Source organism: Anopheles stephensi, chromosome 3 (assembly GCF_013141755.1).
Source record: "Anopheles stephensi strain Indian chromosome 3, UCI_ANSTEP_V1.0, whole genome shotgun sequence".
NCBI lineage: Eukaryota > Metazoa > Arthropoda > Insecta > Diptera > Culicidae > Anopheles > Anopheles stephensi.
In genome coordinates this window covers 46,977,176-46,996,790 of record NC_050203.1, presented here as the reverse complement: position 1 = coordinate 46,996,790, position 19,615 = coordinate 46,977,176, and the positions used below count along the sequence as shown (strand labels likewise).

The window sequence follows — 19,615 nt, the reverse complement described above, 5'->3', positions numbered from 1 at the left end:
GAATCAGAATCAGAATTGTTCTAGACATTTGTGGTTTACTATACAACATACTATCTCTGACATTTGCCCATTCGACCTTCTACAGACGGTAAACAAAGCAAAAATAGTTTTTGTAAGGAAGCCTGTGCGGGCGAAGTACTCTCTAGGTGAAACATTCAACATTCACGTGTACTGGTTTTATTTATCGTTCGCTGTTGGTTTGGTTCAGCAGCGTTCGATTCTAATAAACAAACTCCTGTTTGTTAACGCATTACGACGACGATTCTGGGCGAGATCTTTCTTTTTTTACTTTTGTCGTAATATGTAGATTGTCGTGTGGACGTAGCAAAGCATTCATTCTACTCCAGGTGATCTCATACGTGATCTGGGTGATATCATGATGGTGGTACAGATTCAGGATATGACGATTGTTTGCGTCGAGTGCTTTTTTTATTAGCGTAACACTGTCAGTTTTACAGGACAACAAAACTGAATATTACAGTGCTAGCGATGGATTCTCATAACGTTGCTTAATACTGTTTCCTTTTGGATGCCTTTTGCATAATTATGAATAATTTTTATTCTTCTCGAATCGTAGGAACCATATTTACTAACACCCAAAACTGTGTAAAAATAAGACGTAGACCACTTTTCTCTCGAAAGCAACTAGCGCCATCTAGATGCATGCAAGCGCCGACAGCGCCACGAGCAAAATGGCGGTCGCTAGACCGTATTACAGTTTGTGGCGCTAGCTGTTATACACCATGGCTCGAACCAATTTCTAAACGAATGCTGCAGCATACCATGTAGCGGGAAATGAACACGACGGGGTGCCAGCTGTCTGGCGAGTTTGCCAAATTTTAATGCAAAACATACGCGAAACAAAATTTGGTCTGACATCGTGAAACTATGCGCTTTGTTGCGGAATGATGCGAGCTGACATGGTCTGGGTACCCTTTCCGTGCATTATAGAGCGGGCTTATTAAACAAGTGTCGGTGTGCTTTTTTTCTAAAACAAACAATTTAAATGGAAATCAAACAAGGCATGAGCTGCGTATGACCATGCAAACCACGATGTCACCTACCCTAGGGCCAGATTGGTCGGCTCTTCTGCGCAATCGTTCGGCTGATTTCTTCTGCTAGATTTGCTCCATACGTGTGCCATTTCGTGAAATATGCGGCACCATCAAAAGCGACACCCCAAAATGATGCCAAATCGTTGGAAACACAGAGGCACAGAGCTATTTGCACACAACAAGCTTCTGCTGCTCCACACTGCAACGCAACCGCGAACTTCTCTTGTGTTACGTAAAGTTAAATTTTTGAGCAAGCGAACCAGGAAGCATCAAATGGTCGGTCGCACGATGGAATAGCGGGCGACCGAAAAAGGATTCACGGTTCCGGTTCCGACGACTGCTCAGTACAACAACACTATCCTCCGGTGCGTGTGTGTCCGGTTCGTCGGGTGGGAGTGTACGTTGCACACATTCACGCTAATGTTTTCGAACACGTGCACTTCTAACTTCGCCAGTAAGCGCGCGGCGCGTGATGGGCGGAGGACGGACAGATCATCAAACGACGGACGGCATCAGTAGCACCGCTCTCTCTCTTTCTCTCTCTCTCTCCTCGGCTCCGTCTAGTCACACCGCGGTGTCGCGCACAAAACTCGCGAGTTTACTTTAATTTGTTGTTTTGTTTTACTGATTTGTAGCGCCTTTCTCAAGTGCCATTCCTTTTCTGTGCACAACAATAACAGCAACCTGTTGTGAGGAATATCTCGCGTGCATGCAAACGGCAGCGACAACACACACTGGCGGACGCGCATTTACCCAAATGCCTTATTGGTGCGCGCGAGGAGGGCGACTGCAAATTGCTTGTGTCGTAGTTCGTTCTCAGGTCGGATTGACAAGTGCACAAACACCAGTGGCGTGCCCCCGGCATGCGTCCATCCCCATCCCTAGTACCCGAAACCCGCACAAAAGCCCCTACGTTCCTAGACGATCCTCTCTCTTTTGCTCTCCTATTTTCCATGTCCTTCGAACTACACATGACGACGACGACGACGACATGTATAAGGGTGAGTGAGGAACTCTCTTTACACTGTGAATCTCACTGATGACGACGTTGTCGAACGGCATCATCTCAGAACGATGATCATTCGATCGCTTTTCAAACAAACAGCATCCCCTTCAACTGTTTCGTTCCGCTCTTTCTGGTTCCCTAAGGTTTACCCATGCCATGAACTATCACTAAGTGAAGAAGGAGCAACCCCAAACAAAAAAAAACGCAGAAGCACCCATCCCCTGGAGGAGCTATGCCGCTTGTCAACAACGAATCGCCCACAATCACTCGGGATGGATAGGATGGGGATCCGTTGGAAGAGGGAATGCGATTGAGGGATTTATATTTGGTTGAGAGAGCGCGAGGAAGATGCGAAGATGGTTGTCGACTATGCTGCTCGCCGTCTGCTCGAGCGATCGGGAGGAAACACACGGCTTTTAGCTTGTTAGTGCAATAAGTGGCGGACCAACACACCAACGGATTATACACTATTTTTAGCCGACTTGTTATCATCTTCTGGCAGTTAGGTCGGACACCGCGTCAGCGTGGCCTTCCTTCCCCCCTTCCATTTTTCTACCGGGAGGGCAAACCGTACTACGGCTACACTGCCGTTGGTAGGGGCAAATTAGACGATGGACAATGAGGTCTCATCATCGTTCCGTAGCACACCGGGCCAATGGAAACCGCGAAAGATGATTGAATTAAATTGAACCTTCCGAAGCATGAGGTTGTTCTAAAAGTAACAACACACACAGAACCCGAGACGGATCACAGTTGAACACACGTGATGTTTGACAAAGATCATCTTCTATACGCTGTGGAAGATGTTCTTATATGAAGAGGTTTTCGAATATTTTTTTATTACAACTTCAAAAAATCCCACCGCCAAAGCGGGTGATTTACCAGTGAGACAGAACAGTGATTAATCCTTTATCAAGCAGCGTTTTAAGTATGATTAACCATCAGCTGTATGCGTCATGACGAATGCAAGGCCTTACGATGCATAATGCAAATCTCTTACGAAGTCCTACGAAAATAAGCAGACCTGAGGATCTTTTCTGTGCGATCTAATTTCTCCTCAATGATTCACACAAACCGGAGTTGCCATCTCTGCAACGGTCACATATTTTCACGGTATGTGTCACGGATAAATATTTAATCTCTACATTCCTCCCTAAGCACAGGCAATCGTTGTTCTAAAATTCTTGAGCATACTATAGCACAGTGACATCCTTATAATTATTCGTTTTTCCCATTTTTCCCGCATCTGGAGTGGCGATCGGCACAAGTGAAGTCGTCATTTACCTTAAGGAGATGCGCCTCGGGATGCTCACAATTTTGGACGGTACACCACCGATGGTAATTCTGCGCACTGGTGGAGTCGACATAGTTTTGCTATCCTGTTTCCCCGCACAAAACGACGACAACAATAGCCGTTCTCCGTCGTATCGAGAACCAAGTAACATCGAATGCTGTTTATACCAACCTATCGGGGAGGATGGTTACCGTGGGTGAGGATAAACACTCAACTTCACTCAATGATTGACTGCGAGTTAGTTTACCTTTTTCGCAGCCCACAGATACAATGCACTCAACACACGGATTCGCTCGTGGTTATCACTAGTACCGAGGTGCGTATAAATCACTGGATTTAAACGGCAATATGAACCTTATATTCCCACAAAGACACTACATCCCATGTGCAACAGCGTCCATAGACTTGATCAATGATGGTTACGTTGTATTAAAACGATCCAATCACACTTTCTTCCGCTAATCCAAGTCCACCACCAAACAGAGCTACACTTTTCATTCAATTCACAGCAGTAACCAAGTTCTGTACGTGGTTGCGTTCTGCTACATGCCCACCAGAGCCGCTCTTTTGATTTAATTCACAACAGTAACCAAATCCTGTACGCTACAGTGTTCTGCAATATGTCACCACCTCCGCACCAGAGGGCCGCGTTAGATCTATTTGCTTGCATTGATGTAAAGAAAAACGCGTTTGTTTTCTACTCAAAACCACACAAAAGATTGTACCGACGACGTTCGAGTGCGCGCGCGATTTACTATACACGGCAGGTACGACTACAGAACACGACAATATCGGCGTAAGGAAATTGTCTGAATGAAGCGGTACGCTGGTGCATTTACGATTTGCTGCGCTTTGCTCTCGACGCCTTCTTCCAACCCTAAACGGCGCACGTCATTGTCGATCGCACAGAGATCATAATGTACTATCGCGTATGCCACACTATTACTACGGGGGGGAAGGAGAAATATAAACAAAACTGACCGTCGACCGCTGTGAGCGGCAAAAACATTCCATCCGAATACTAGCAACGGCACTTGATGGCACAGGGTGATAAGGATGTGTGTAGAAAACTTGAAACCATCAACATCAACAAACACACTGCTCTACGCTTAACGTTTGTCAGGAGAAACTGTACACAAAAAATGGTTCGTTCTACAGCACCTGTTTCAAACATGCATCAAATTTTTTTAGATTTATAAAAAAAAAGATCTTAGTTGCTGTATAATCAATCTCACAACCGGCATACCAATCTGTTGAATTAAAATTAATTTTTAAATGTTGATCTTGTGCATTGCATTCTAAGCACGTATCGATACAGAAGGTGTGGGACGCAAATTTGATGCCGATTTGCATATCCTGCCCACAGCAGGGCTCACCCTGTATTTGCGGCACGCGTAAAATGGTGCATTAGCTGTTGATGATTCAATTCACCTAAGGGTATTAACGAGCCGTTGCCGCCCATGGGAGAACCGGGCGGCCAAGTGCAGTCCATGTACACTATTTCACACGTATTTCATCACGAATTCCCAACCACATAAACAGAGGCACAAACACACACACACAGCGGTAGTTGACACTACTACAGGCTGACCGGGAAGTCGGCAAGAGATAGCAAACACTCGTACGTAGTAGCGGTTGTGCATTGGTTATATGATCACCCTGTTTGCAAGTGCAGCTGAGTGTGGCGACGCCGATCCGATCCCCGCGCAATGGCGCAACGCGGAAGGATGAGCATCCGATTCGAGGCAGGTTGGGACAGGACCGAGAGAAAAGGGAGCGCATTCTTTGATAAGGTAGATTGTGCTCGACGCAATGACACTTCACTCGGCGATTCTGGAAGACGATTCATGGCGTATTTAAGGAATTTTGAAGAAAAAGTTTACAAAAAAAACACAAATACTTACAAAATTGACCATTACGAACGATTAACCTTTTCTTCTAGATTTACCGACACCGTACTGATAATCTGAGCATTAAAATAAAAACACATCCCAAATTGGTACAAGATTCAGTTCTAGCCAACGCCAACCTCTAGTGAGATTGTGGCCACCGCTCATTGCCCCTTGTTTGCACTAGCATCCCATAGATGTCGCTAATAAATTGGCGAAACGACTTCCGAAGCAGGCAATTGGAATGAGAACTTATTAATTCAATGTCAGTTTGCATTATCCTACCCATGATCCACGTGCAGTTCGATTGAACTCATCGAAGCTTTACATATTTTTAGAAATTCGATTGGTACCACAATTGTTCAGCACGGACGGTCCCTGCTGCTCTCCCTGTACGACACAACTACTACTAGTAACCGAAAAGATGCAGTCCCAAATAATGCGGAGATGGATAAAGTAAACAGGAATTGGTTCCACAGTTTTCCCCGGCGGTTTCCTGTGTTGCATTTTCCTGCACAAATAAACATAGTCTTATTCTGTCAGTAGCACCGTTGTGTGGTGGGAAAATGGAGAAGAATAAGCGTATTTTTGTTTTTCATAACCATTTTCAAAGAAATTAAATTTTGATTTGTAAGCATCTCGCCATATTGTTGGGCTCCGCAGTATTTGCGCTTCGTTAATCATCTGCGATAGTGTCTAGCGCTGCAAATGGAATCTAATTATAACGTTTTAAAACCCGCTCAAGTAGAACGCAATCCAAAATCGTTCGATACGGGACGATTTTTTTCTCATTTTGATTCGAAAGCATTTAAAGGCGCGCAGTGGCCAAGAGTTATACTCGCTCAAGATTGATAATTTGATGCGTAGAACATTAGTAAATGTATCACCCCATCGTGTGCGATGCGGTACCATCACACCAACAGCTCCATTACTCACCATCTCGGAACCATCGAGTTTCTTCGCAGAATGTAAAAGTTGGAGCTCCGGTAATACGACGTGCCTACGGCTAGGTTATTCCCAAACATGGTTACTCGTTTTGCGTGTCCACAATTCATTCACTAATCACTAAACCACCTTTCGGTGGCACACACAACTGTCACTGAGGATCGCAAGAGGGCGCCAACACGCTTATATATGAGGCGCCGCACAGATACGAAATGTGCACAGCACAACCGTACAATGTAAACTGATCTTCCTCTGATGGACGGTAAACGGAGTCTGGGAACTTTGAACTGCTTAGACGAAAAGCCGCACACCAGACTGACCGACTCGGTACGTCACGGCATCTGCTTGCGGTGCATGTGTGCAATGACAAGGTCGGCCAGGCAGCTGATGAAAAAGGGACGCACTGCAGCAAGATGTTGTTTGTTTACACACTGACTCGGTGACTGTACACGATCAAACAAAAGAACTGCATCGCCGGCGCGCACAGTTAATCTAGCCCATCTCCTCTATCTGTTCATGCCTCAAGATGTTCACTACAGTTTCTTGGGCACAACCTAAACACTATTGAACGGAGCGCGGAAGCTAGCGGCGGAATTACCGAGTTGCAATCCGGGAAAATGTTTGTGCTGTTAGTTGAATTATTTCAATTGTTAGAATCAGCACAGAGCTCACCAGCACGCATAACACCGCATAACTGGCAACAGGAATCGTTTTCGCTTACATGGCAAACATCAACAAATACAGTTCGACCGAGTCGATCCTCCAGTGATGAAAGCTCATCGTCGTGAGCACAGGTTAAAGGTTCGTTTTACGTCGGACGCGTCGACGATATCGATACTCTTCTACTCCCAGCGTAGGATAGGCTCGGTGCACCACGACGCCACACTAAACTAAACTGCGCTCTGTGCTGCCTCTGTCTTTCCAAGCGCGTGCAGCCAGCAGTGTGTAGTAGACTGTTTCCGGTAGGAAAGGATACCTTACGCGATCCACTGTGATCGTCATTCGTCATGCTTGAGGAAGTAGAACGGAGCACGGCCGGTACACCACACACACCGATGTTCTTTATTGGACAGGTTTTTGGTCGGCGATCGATGGTGCGCGCTCGTCGTGGAAGCCGCCAATGATGGAACTTTAAGCTCGCCAATAATACTCTTGGAAGCTCTGTGTTCACGATTGTTTACAACATTTAAACAAGTCATTAAGCTTCCAGTATGCTGTGTGTCAGGAGCAGAGCAAAACGCGCCAAACAGGGTAACGACTTTCCAGCTCAGTAGTAGTGTAACACCGCTGATTTTAAGGGGATTATAATGTATTTTAAAGAACATATCTATCTCATCGTTGAGTATGTATCAAAATTATTACCCCAATTTGAACATGCATATTAGCATGCAAAACTCCATTAAATAGGATTATTAATTTAAATCAGGTTACCATATCAAATATGTTCACCGTACGATTAACCATCATCAATGAACCAGCACACGCACCATGTCCCGCAATAGAAACACGGACAGTAAATATCGATTCAACAAGTTCCTTTCTAAAGGTCGAAAAGGAAAATAAAAGGCACGCTGCTGGAGCTACTCCAGAGCAAACTGACACGCAAACTAACGCCGTTCTCCACGTTCATTTCATAAAGGATTCACCGCTGTATGGAGTTTTCCGAATGGGATACTACCGAACGTGGGAGTAATGTCCAGTTTGTTTCATTGGTACTACGACTTGAGTCGATACTCTTTGTCGTACCCACTTGGGAGGACCCGGTATTGCTACACGGGAAAGTAATTGTGCCGTTGGGGATGTGGACGTTGGATCCAACCGAAATCCATACAGTGTCGGTTGGTTGTGCACTTTACCTCTCCACATGACAGGATATTGCACACACAAACACACATAAACAACAAGCGTTCGTCGGATGGGCGTACGAAGGTCCGGTAGCGTACTTTGGGTTGGGAGTTCGTGATTACCTTGACTTTTTTGCACATCGCATCCGGCCACGGAATTGTCCATGACCTTCGATGACGGATTTTGCTTTCCCACACATACATCTACAGCCCCGCAGAGGTTTAGCAAGCTAAAGTGCAATAAATATTAGGAATTGGCCAAAAGCTGCTCGCCAGCAATGATCGGCTTAGTAATGAATGGAGTGGCGTTTGGACCAGAAACTACAGGAGCTCTTGATTATTGCGACAAAGAAGAACAGAATGCATTCACTAGAACGCGTAATGCAGCCAGCGAACAGCGGACGGAGTCATGGCAATTAATTCTATTCAGCCAATTTAGCCACCACTTTAAAGAAGCACAGTTACATATTCATTATGTAACCTTACAAGGACGAAACTCTTCCAGCTCGGTCTGGACCGGTCTTTGCCGTTTAGAAATTGATTGCAAATAAAAAAGAAACAGTAGCTCGTAAGACATTTTGGTGGCGTCGTTTTGCACAAAATTTCTGCTTTCATCGCATTAAATATTCAATGTATGTTTAGTTTTTCAGCCGCTACAACCGCCTCGCCGGCTTTGCCACGATACGGCTCATCTATTATAGAGGCTTTTTTTTTGGCAGATGCATCAATTTCATCACTTCATCTCAAATTTGGGCCTCAAAACATGGGGGCATACCCGAAAAAAAAATTACGAATTGGGTCGTCTGGTGCCTTTTTTATGACATGACAGGTCTTTGTAAGTTCTTCTTTGTACCGATTCCACCATTATCCTTGCACAAAATACGGGGCCAAAAAATCATTCTGAACATTTTCCTCTCAAACGAGGCTGACAGTCGTTAGTTCGTCAGTATTTAACAGAGTGTATGTATCAAAACTTGGGGCGCCACGGAGGTCAAGGTAATATCGGCGCCAGTTTTCACACGGATCAAACACGGATCAAATCCTTCATCAAATTAAATCGTGATTCCTTGCGCGCGCAACTATCCAGCCGATGGCAGAAATATCAGACCGAGAACTTTTGCCAAATGTTTGTAGTGGCACTCTAAATGATCTGTACGTTGCTCCTAGGTTCGTCCGTCGCGACAAGTCTTTTGAGTGGGGAAGTTTCCTGTTACATTCAATGCACAGATTAGATTTATTTACAAACATTCACAGTAATTGTTTCGGCGAAGTTGCTATGTGTTTGAAAATACCATTCCGAACATCATAATATTTACAAGTATTTAATGGATTGGTACTAGTAATTTGTGGTTTTGTTGAAACTTTTCCGAGAACGTTAATATGTACAACAAAGAAAGAAAACAAGACGGTAAAAAGCACGCAAGCATGAACATTTTTGCTAAGGCAACCCAATTAGGATTTAAAATTTTTCGAACAATTGGAATTGTTTAATTACATATTATTACGATACTTTAATCCAACAGCAGGGAGTTAATACGAACCAATAAAAAAAAAAACCTATTGCAATTAGATGTTTACCAACAAAAAGCTTAATTTGAAATCCAAACTGCAATAGCTGATCATTTCCAATTTTACGGACAAATTTGTATAATTTATGGAATAATTTTTTTTATACAAAACGATTGACAAAAAATCGTTAAATTGAATGTTAGGGAACCCGCAATCTGTCTACATACTTAATAGTTCTTTAGTTCGCAACTTCAATTGTGGTCATAATGTACATTGATTAATGTTTTCTTCAAAACGAAACAACATTTTTTGTAAGATGTTACACAAAAAAGGAACAAAGTGTATTGTGGGGATTATGAATGAATTTAAACAGTTTTTGGGGTAGCGATTGGGAAGGATAGCGCAGAAGGATAGCAGTTGGTAAGTATCATTTATGCAATCACATTCAGTAACAGTAAGTAGAACAACAAGCATGAAACAGAAGCATTTGAGCGAAAGAAAGTATTGATCCCCAGTAATCCCTACCAACGTAAAGACCACTTACCTTTCACCATCTTCAGCGTTCGCCTTATCGGGGTCCTCCCCATCACCGGAAACGGTTCCGGTCGTAACGCCAGAAACCGCCGACAATAGTTTCGCTTCCGACGACAGCTGATCGGCCACCGAGTTTCCAGAGCCCGGCGCAACGGGGATCGTATTAGTTGAGCCGATAGCACCGTTGGACGACGGAGATCCGGCCGCGACGGTACCGCCGTTCGTGGTGGTGCTACCACCGACGGCAGCGTTGCTGTTGTTGCTGCTGCCAGTAACGGAATTGGGAGCCGCCGTGTTCTGTACGGTGGAGGGATCACCGATGGAAGTGGCAGAAGCACCGGCACCTGGCGCAGGTGCGAACGCTGTCGATTGTGGAATTATCTGACCGGACGAAGTCACCGGGGATGAGGTGGCTGATGGCGAGGCATTCATCATCGGATCCGTGGCGATCGATACAGAGCCAGCTGTATCGTGAGCACTTACACCTCCGGTTGTCGACAAGGCAGACACTGCATTCCCCGAGCCGGCCGACGGGGAAAGGATATTCGTACCAGCGTTGGCACTGTTCAGAGGAACGCTCTCCCCGGGTACGCCCGGAACGGTGGTGTTGTCGATCAGGGATGTGGGTACGACGACGGGTGAGTTCGTTTGGGAGGCAGCTTGCTGGGGCGGTTGCTGTGGCTTAAACTGCTGGTGGGGCGACGGGAAGCTCGATTGGATGGTCGGATTGTTGATGATTATGTTCATCTCTTGTGATGTTGGGATGGGTGCGACCAGTGGCGGAAGAATGTTGCTGGAAGGGACAGCGGTGTTGTTGGGTTGCTGTTGTTGCTGCTGCTGCTGCTGCTGGGGAGGAGGCTGTTGGGGATGCATTTGCATGTTGCTTGGAAGAGTAGCACCGTGTTGGTGGTGTTGATGTGCTTGCGGGTTCGACACAGACTGTTGACTCAGGTCGGCCAGATTCGTCATCGTGTGGGGATAGTATTGGGATTGTCCTTGCTGTGCTTGCGAGTATGCGGCGTTCGGTTGCTGCTGTTGTTGCTGGCCCGCCAGCGCATTCTGAAGCTGCGACTGAGGTAAACTGTGCGGTATTCCCTGGGCACCACCAACTGTGCCGGTGCCCGGGCCCGTTGCATTAGACTGCACGTGACTAGTAGTGTTTCCAGCGGTGACGGCAGCTCCACCCGAGTTACCACCAGCAAGCGAAAGATTTAGACTCTGTCCGGGAGATTCGTTGTTTAGCATTCCGAGAACGACGCTGCTCACATTAGAAGCGGTGTTGGTCGACGTCGATGTGGCCACGGAGCTGCCCACCACGACCGAAGATGAGCTGACCGCGTTCGGGTGGTAGTCCACACTGCCCATCTCGCCAGTAGTTGTCCCGTCCGACGGTGCGAAACTAGCGTTATCGTTCATCCCAACGCCACTATCTTGCGTCGTGACGGACGCATTGGTACCACCGCCGGCATCGTTTCCCTCCGCACCGGTAGAGATTTCTTTCGGCTGCTGCAACGTTGTATGATCGAGATAATCCATACACACCCACCGGCCTCGCTTGAACGGTTCGGTACTCTCAATTTTGACCACCTTAAACCGCTCGTTCCGATGGTGTAGCTCCTTTCCGTCGCTCATTTCACCCTTGCCATGTCCCATTATGTTAATGCCACCGTCTGTAACGCTGACGTGCATCGCATCCGCCAGCACCTCTCCACCGTGCGTTCGATCGTTCGGCGCCACGATCGCCAACCCGTATTGCGAACTTGTCGGAATGACTGGCACACTTCCGATCGCGTTCGTGAAAAACACGTCCTCCTTGCTGAAAGTGTCCTCCGAAAAGCTGGGCGTTTCATTCTCAAAGTCCGTTATCCGGCTATTGTCATCGGTGTGCGACTCGTCCAGATCGTCCGCCGAATCGTCCCCGTTGTCCGCACTGTGCTTTCCCGGACCGACGATCACCGACGTGATCGTAAAGGACGACGTTTTGCCACCGGCACCAGTAGCACCACCAATTCCTCCGCCAGCTCCCCCGTGACTCGCTCCACCACCGCCACCACCACCGCTTGCCGACGAGCTGGCACTCTTCCGCGAAATGCTGTTCGCCGATGAGGACGAATTTAGCATACCACTGCTGACAGAGTTTTCATTGCTTCCCATGTTCCCGGTCCCACCGCTGCCTCCAGTTCCCATCGTTGTTCCACCGCCACCGCCGCTGCCGCTCACACTGTTGTTCATTGATGAGCCGCCCCCAGCTCCTCCACCACCCAATCGTAAACTTTCACTCGTAGTCCGGTGAATTACATTAGTGTGATGTTTACTGCCGCCACCTCCCGCCTTGCCCGTTCCGCCCATGTCCATTGACTTATGGTGATTGTGGTGATGATGATGGTGATGATGGTGATGATGATGCATTCCGCCTGCCCCGCCCGCAGTAGCGCCGCCCCCTCCAACCGTGACCTTTGATTGGGCCGACGACGGCGGTAGATTGTTGGAGACCGTGTTTTCGGCCATACTACTGCTTCTGCTCATCTGCCCGTGTATCCGTCGTTCCAGATCCCTCACGGTCCGGGAATTGGAAGCCGGAATGCGGACTCTTGTTGCACCGATTATGGACGCACTTACGCACCAATTCTACGCGAACGATGATACTACGCACCGACTACACACGTACCGAGGAGGTGTTTTTACGGCCAGTTATACCGAATACCACTAACACATACACACAAGCGCACGAAAATACGGAAACACACACGCACGCACACACAGACGCGCAATCTGCCCGATTCTTCGTGTCACGATACCCCTTAGCAAAAACGTGTTTTGTCGATCGGATGTTTTGACACCAGACGAGTACGCACCAGACAAGATGGGCTGGCTATTCGGGGGTGGTAGTGTGCGGTAGTGCGTTGTGTGTGTATGAATTACGCGGCGGTTGTCTGGTGGGCTCTTCTCACACACCAATCTAGTAAACACTTTTACTGACAGCTGGAAAATCTTTGTTGTGTGTGTCACCTCCACCCAGGGATCGATTATTCCATTGCAGCGTTGATTCGCTTCTTCTAGGACACTTTTCACCAACGGCAAACGATCCGTCGTCCGGAGCTGAAATAAGGTTTTGCGTGCTTTTAGTAACGGTACGAAAACATTCCACCGAACAGGGCCGAGCGCTGCACGGGCACGACAGCGACGGGATGCTTACGAAAACAGATTTTTTGTTCACGCATTCATTCAAGGAATTTGTTGTTGTTGTTGCTGCTGATCCCACCGCTGTTGCTGAAATGGGCGACACCTATAAAACGGGAACGGGTTTACATCACGGGATCCGAGTTTGGGGACGCACTTTGGTCACACAACTCTTGTGCTGACTTTTGTGACCACCCATCAGCACATAACGCGAGGGGTGCTATCGACGATTGCTGCTTCCGACGAGCGCTTATTCTTATTCACTTTGTTTGCATTTCTCTCTCACACAATTTCAACGCACACTATTCACTTTTACAGTGCTTTACGTGCATGGTTTTACACGTTCGCTTGCTTCGAACTGCTGCTGCTGGTGCTGCTGCTTATGCTGGCACTGGCTAATGGAAAACTAAACAACAACAACAACACATTAAAGGAAAAGTAGAAACCGTGAGAAGATCAATAATCCTTTCCTATTGCTGCATCCATTCCTTCCTTCCTTCTCCCTGCCCTTGCTTCTCCTTGCTTCTCGTTACCTTCTTCTGTCAAATGCACTGACGTTTTTCATTCATCGCACACACACCGCTGCACGACGCACGCATGTATTACGCACACACACACACTGACCACACACTCTATGCGTCGACAATTACGAATGAGCACACCATGCAATTCCGAATCTTCCCCCCACCCTCTCAAACTACCCCGTTTTAGGGGCCAAAACGCAGTGGAACAAAAATTGTGCCCAACTTTCTTCTCTCCAGTCGTATGCTCCGTCCGTGTGCGAAGTCTCACACTGCTGTCACTGCTAGCGCCGTCGATGACGACGGAAGGCTTCGGGGGAAGTGCGGAACAGTGGCGCCTCGGCAGCTGATGGCATTTAACCATCAAATGCAAATACTCTAGGTCATTGGCAGTGCAGCGAAGGAAACAAAACACGCCATTACTGAATTTCACCAAACAACCAAAGCTGGACGGGATTTTGGTCCGTCCCAGGCGCTCTTCCGGATTAACTTTTTTCACCACTGACTCAGCCTGCACGGGAAGATGGATCTTTCTTGCTTGTTTTTCGTCGTATTCGCGCAATGTCGCGAACGTCGTCGTAGTTGTGTTCGTCACCGAGATGGTCAATTGCCTAATAATAATCGCTGCACGATACGCTGCTGGACGCACCGTTACGCACCGGAAGCGAAATGAAACAAACACTAACACCTTTTAGTCGAGTTGCACTTGTTCAGAACGGTCGTCTCGCTTGAGGTCCAATTCGAGAAACTTGTTTAATATTGACAAAATCGACGGCAAAAATTTTCCACACGGCAGCCATGTTCGTTTTTTGCAACACGAAGAACGCTGTGCGCACGGTTGGTCAATGTTGCATCGCTTTTCCACGGGCCCGGCAGACAAAGCGAAGCTGACGTTTGGCGAACTGTGCTGCGATGCCCGTTACCCAAGTAGCAAAATTGAATTCGGTACAGATTTTTAGTACAACTCATTTTCAATTATTCTATTGATTTTCTACCAGTTTTGGTTGTTTTGTAGCAAATTTATTTAAGTTGTTCGATCCATACACTCCATAAAGCCAAATGTTGTAGAAAATATTACGGGAATATCGTTTTTCTTTTCCAAAACGCGAAGTTCTAAAACCCTCAGTATGATGACATTGATTTGATTGTCCGCCACTGTAGGGGAAATGTTTGTTTATCTCTTGCGGTGTGCTGTACGTTTGCTCGGATGTTTTACATGATGAACAATTTCGTGGTAGAAAACAGCCTCCTGAGTTCCGCCGTGATGCAGGTAGGTTTTACAACCTCTATTATCGGAACAATTAATGAGAATGTGTTTGCTTTTTAGGGGACAAGTATTACTAGCGCATTGAATGGATGATTGCTGTCTGATTACTGGGAAAACGAGATGCGATACGATTGTTTGACATGGTTTACCTTAGGTTGGCAGGAAGCATTCCACCGATCGCACGTGGAGAACGCGGATTTTTACGGAGAAGCGGCAATGCAAGGCTTACGTTAGCGAATTTTCGGCACGGTTGTCTCATAACAGCAACCGTCTCATTTTCTACGATATCTGGGAGCAATGAGGAAATACGGGGATAAATCAGAATGCCAATCAGCGTGTTGGTTGTAACGGGCAGCACACGTACATAATACCTTATGTATTATCACTGTGTCGTATCGCCAAGGCACCTCGTGTTGAGTGCTTGAAATGAGAATGGACGGAACTGCTTCGTAGTTAGCTACAGACTAACTGGCGAGAATGGTGACACTGTCATAGAGATCTGGATTTGGTGGACCTCAGTCGAAAGACGATGAAACAGATCTAGGATTTTTTGAAGCAGTATCGGCAGTCACAATTATGTGATTTGCGTGCAATGACTGCCTTTAGCACCATAAATCAGACCGAAGTGTGGAAAACCATACAGCAGTACAGATCGCCACCGCGGATAATGGTGTAAGGTGCAGTGTAAGGTGAGAATGTCGAACATGTTGTCGGAATCGTGCAATTTCCACCGAGGTCCTAGATCTAGAAGATGGCAAGCGCAACGCGAGCTTCGATATCCGGGGCACGGTTTATCCCCGATTTCTTCAATTCCTTGGCTACCGTGACTGTCAGCCGGACTGTGAAGCAGAGTATCTGTTAACGGTGACCATCTCGAGGTGACCATCTTCTACTGGCAAGAGTCCTGGACTATACTGACGAAAAACGCCAATACAATGGCCATTTTTGAGCGGTGGGGGCCATTAACTATCCTTCGGCTGGGCGTGCACTGAAGTATATGAACCATTACCTAGCTACTGAGGATATCTTAAGGGTAGTTAAAGTCGGAAGGTTTTGAAGGTGCACGTGACAAGGATGCCGGCCTCCTGTCCCATCAGTAAGGTGTTCGTCAGCGATCCGTTCGGTTCGAGGCGTAGAGAAGCACCGTGAGCCCGTTTCAAAGGATAAAAACACGTTTATTTCTCTTGCAATAGTACGAAAAGTAAAAATCAGACTTTTTACCACACTTGCGCTACAAGAATCTTGCGTCACTGTTAAAAAAACTCATCCAAAAACTTTCAAAAATGCAAAATGTCTCTTCATACAGCGTGGTACCGTGTCATCATTTTGCCGTTTCTGGTTTTCTTTGGCTTGATTTTATTCGAAGCTGGAAAGCCAAGTCCTGCGTTTGATGATGAGACGATATGGATGGGATTTGATCGTGGGTCCAGTGCGAAGATCGATGCTGCAATTGTCTCGACCACCGGACCATCACATTCCCTGTTATAAGTTCTACATGTATAGATTAGAATTACTCTGCGGAGAATAATTGGCTCCAATGCTTAACTTCTTCATCAGTGACTGGAACTGATCTGCAATGTCCTGGTATCGTGCCAAACGGAGCACTGACTTTTATATTTGTGGCAAAGTGTCAATACGTCAACCAGACAAAAGTTACCCGTTCAGGTCTAACCATTTCGCATTGGGCGAGCATCTCCAGCGTATAGAACGGGTCGACTCCAAGGCATGTGGATCTTCTATGGTCTTTTGTGGAGTACGAGGCTGCTCGATCGCTGTTATTGGACGCAGTTCGGGACATCGGCAGAACGCCTAACGTTCCAGTTCGAGGTTTGCTAGGAGGCGTGGATGATACCTACCTGAGGTCTAATTTTGAGTTGTGCCGAGCGAATGGTATAGAAGTTTAGTACCTTTCCTTCCTTCCTTCTTTAACTCCTACTGTCTGTCTGTTGTATGTGCTGTATCTTGCCTGTGTGTATGATGATGAATGACTGGTTGAATGAATGAATGCATGAATTAGTGCGACGATAGAGTGGCTTGGTATGGCTTAGGCTGAATATCCCGGATAGTCAAGGACCACAAACTCGTTGCAGTGACTTATTTCAATGGTAAACGATTGCAGATCAGGCAAAGTGATGGAAGAACACTGGCTCTCGAAACCCATTGAAATATCCACAAAGGCTAACACTACCGTGATGAGATGATCACACACGATACCGACCCTCGTAATCAACAAGACAACAATTTGGATGACGGAATTATTATTTACGGATCAGTCGAGCTAATCCGGGATTCACGGTTTGGAGAAGGAAAGGACTCCAAACCATCGTGAAATGTTTTGTTATCTACTTTAAAGCTAGGACGGCCAGGCCCTTCATGAATAAAAAATTAAATGAAAGGTATCCTTCGTGCAATGGGACGATACATTTCTGAAAGAAAACTTATTTTAGATTTTTTTAATATTTCATGATTTCTTTTCTACGCCTGTCTCCAGTGCAACTGTTGGCTCGGGTGTAATTTTTTGTTGAGTTACAGTTCGCCAACAATTTACCACAATTCAGCATAATAACAACCACATAATTACATGTTTTTTCAGCATTTCTCATTAATTACGACAATTTCCTTTAGTTGAATAGTTAGTTTTATCGTTGGAAGCTACCAAGCTGGCCTTGTTGAAGGGAAATCCACGAACGACCAAATCTTTACTCTACGGCAGATCCTCTAGAAGAGCCGAGAGCACCAGATCTCTACGCACCAGCTGTTCATCGACTTCAAGGCAGCCTACGATACCATAGATCGGACCGAGCGGGTACGCGTTCCCTGCAAAACTTGTGCGGCTGTTGAGGGCTACTATGGACGGTGTGCAGTGCTAGGTGAGAGTGGTGCACATGCTGTCGGAATCGTTCGAATCTCGTCGGGGACTGAGGCAAGGGGACGGACTATCCTGTTTGTTGTTTAAAATCGCTCTCGAAGGTTTCATACGAAGCGCGGGCTTCGACATCAGGGGCACGGTCTTCAACCGGTCTCTCCAATTCTTTGGTTTCGTGGATGACATTGACATCATCGGACGGACATTTGGAGCGGTGTGCTACCCGACTAAAACGCGAGGCCGATAGGATTGCACTGAGGACAATCAATGCGACGAAGACAAAGTACCGCGATAGAACACGACTTGGAAGCAGAGTATTAGTTGACGGTGAAGGTAGTAGAAGAGTTCTGCTACCTTGGCAGGATCGTAACTTCGGACAATAGCGTAAGCGGTGAAATCCGAGAGAATTGTGCCTACTAGGGTTCCACAGACTTATGAAATCCAGAAAACTCATGCAACGCACGAAATGCGCCATATATCGCACACTGATACGACCGGTAGTCCTTTACGGGCACGAGTCCTGGACTATGCTGGCGCAGGACTCCGATGCACTCGCCATTGTCGAGCGGCGAGTCCTACGGACTATCTAAGGCGGTGTGTGCGAGCAGGGCTTGTGGAGAAGGAGAATGAACCACGAGCTATCTAAGCTGTTTGGCGGTGAAGACATCCTGTCGGTTGCCAAGCCGGAAGGGGCTTTGGGGCACGTGATGAGGATGCCGCATTTAAAGGAGCGCAGCGAGCTCGTTGGCTGGATCAAGAGGAGTCAGACCTGAGGGAGATCGGATGAAGCAGGGGGTGGAATAGTGCAGCCATGGACCGAGTTTCTTGGAAACGAATTGGACATAAGGCCAAGAAAGAAGAAGAAGAAGAAGACGAAGGATAGTCAATTTTACTTATTTTCTGCTCTTTTTTTCTGACATTATATGAACCAAAAAATATGTTTTAACCTAAAATAGGGATAAAATTCAATGTGCAGCTGAACCCTGCGTTTATGAGAAAAAATGACATGATTTTAAAACAGGAAGTAGATCATTTGGTGTATCATAAGTTAATTGTTTTATGGACTATTCCACGAGATGCTGTGAACATATAATTAAAAGCAACAATAACCAGCTCTATAATTACGTACGTCCAAAAGTAGCAACAAACTGTTTTTTTTTTTAATTATAAAGCTTCACAACGATCACGTGTGTCCTAAGCGGAATGTTGACTCAGCAGGAACAAACGACAAACAGCCCAATAAAACTATATTTAAACTTATCTCGTACGGTGTAGCACGGTGTAAAACATTTCAACCATATTTGCTCGTGAACCAACACATTTCGGCTACTGAAATGTTGTTTGTACAGACAATCTGAAATTTTGCTTTTCTGGACACGAGATACGGCCGTCAGATCTTCAGATGCAATCGGGTAGCGCCAGAGCTTTAGTCACGTTGCGCAATAAGCAAGTTAAAGGTGTTCGGCTCCTGTAGGAGGTGTACTGAAAATCCGTGATCAACAGTAGCAAAACTTAAAAAAAAACATATGGCTTAACAAACTTTCGAAAGATTTAAATTATTTTGAAATTATAAAACCTAATTTTAAATCTTAAAATATAATGGAAACTTATAAGATCATAACTGGGGAACAGAAGTTTAGATAAGATTAGCATAATTTATATCACACCCATGTATGTATGTATGAGCTATTATCTCACGAATCTC

At 46.2% G+C, this 19,615-nt stretch overlaps 1 protein-coding gene and 3 long non-coding RNA genes across 12 annotated transcripts in view; 2 read left to right on the top strand and 2 right to left on the bottom strand.

The window, feature by feature from the left end:
* Positions 1 to 14,738, bottom strand: part of LOC118513298 (protein bunched, class 2/F/G isoform-like) — a 41,360-nt gene extending 26,622 nt beyond the window's left edge. The window contains exons 1-4 of one of the 9 annotated variants that reach the window (XM_036058877.1): positions 13,790 to 14,712; positions 13,452 to 13,662; positions 13,273 to 13,362; positions 10,087 to 13,175 (exon numbers count right to left, since the gene is read on the bottom strand). In XM_036058877.1, the coding sequence (XP_035914770.1) occupies positions 10,087 to 12,602 (2,516 nt within the window). In that variant the 5' untranslated portion in view covers positions 12,603 to 13,175; positions 13,273 to 13,362; positions 13,452 to 13,662; positions 13,790 to 14,712. Of the gene's footprint in view, positions 1 to 10,086; positions 13,176 to 13,272; positions 13,663 to 13,789 lie in introns of all 9 variants that reach the window. The other 8 variants (XR_004906440.1, XM_036058881.1, XM_036058876.1 and 5 more) reach the window with 8 other exon arrangements.
* LOC118513301 lies at positions 531 to 3,331 on the bottom strand. The gene is made up of 2 exons (XR_004906443.1): positions 1,065 to 3,331; positions 531 to 988 (listed from the first exon to the last, which is right to left on the bottom strand). It is a non-coding gene; the product is annotated as an uncharacterized LOC118513301 (long non-coding RNA).
* LOC118513302 lies at positions 5,003 to 5,715 on the top strand. Its single transcript, XR_004906444.1, has 3 exons — positions 5,003 to 5,148; positions 5,298 to 5,509; positions 5,583 to 5,715. It is a non-coding gene; the product is annotated as an uncharacterized LOC118513302 (long non-coding RNA).
* Positions 14,739 to 14,919: 181 nt separating the features above from the next.
* On the top strand, positions 14,920 to 17,443 carry LOC118513300. Its single transcript, XR_004906442.1, has 3 exons — positions 14,920 to 15,047; positions 15,105 to 16,934; positions 17,164 to 17,443. It is a non-coding gene; the product is annotated as an uncharacterized LOC118513300 (long non-coding RNA).
* Positions 17,444 to 19,615: the final 2,172 nt, after the last annotated feature.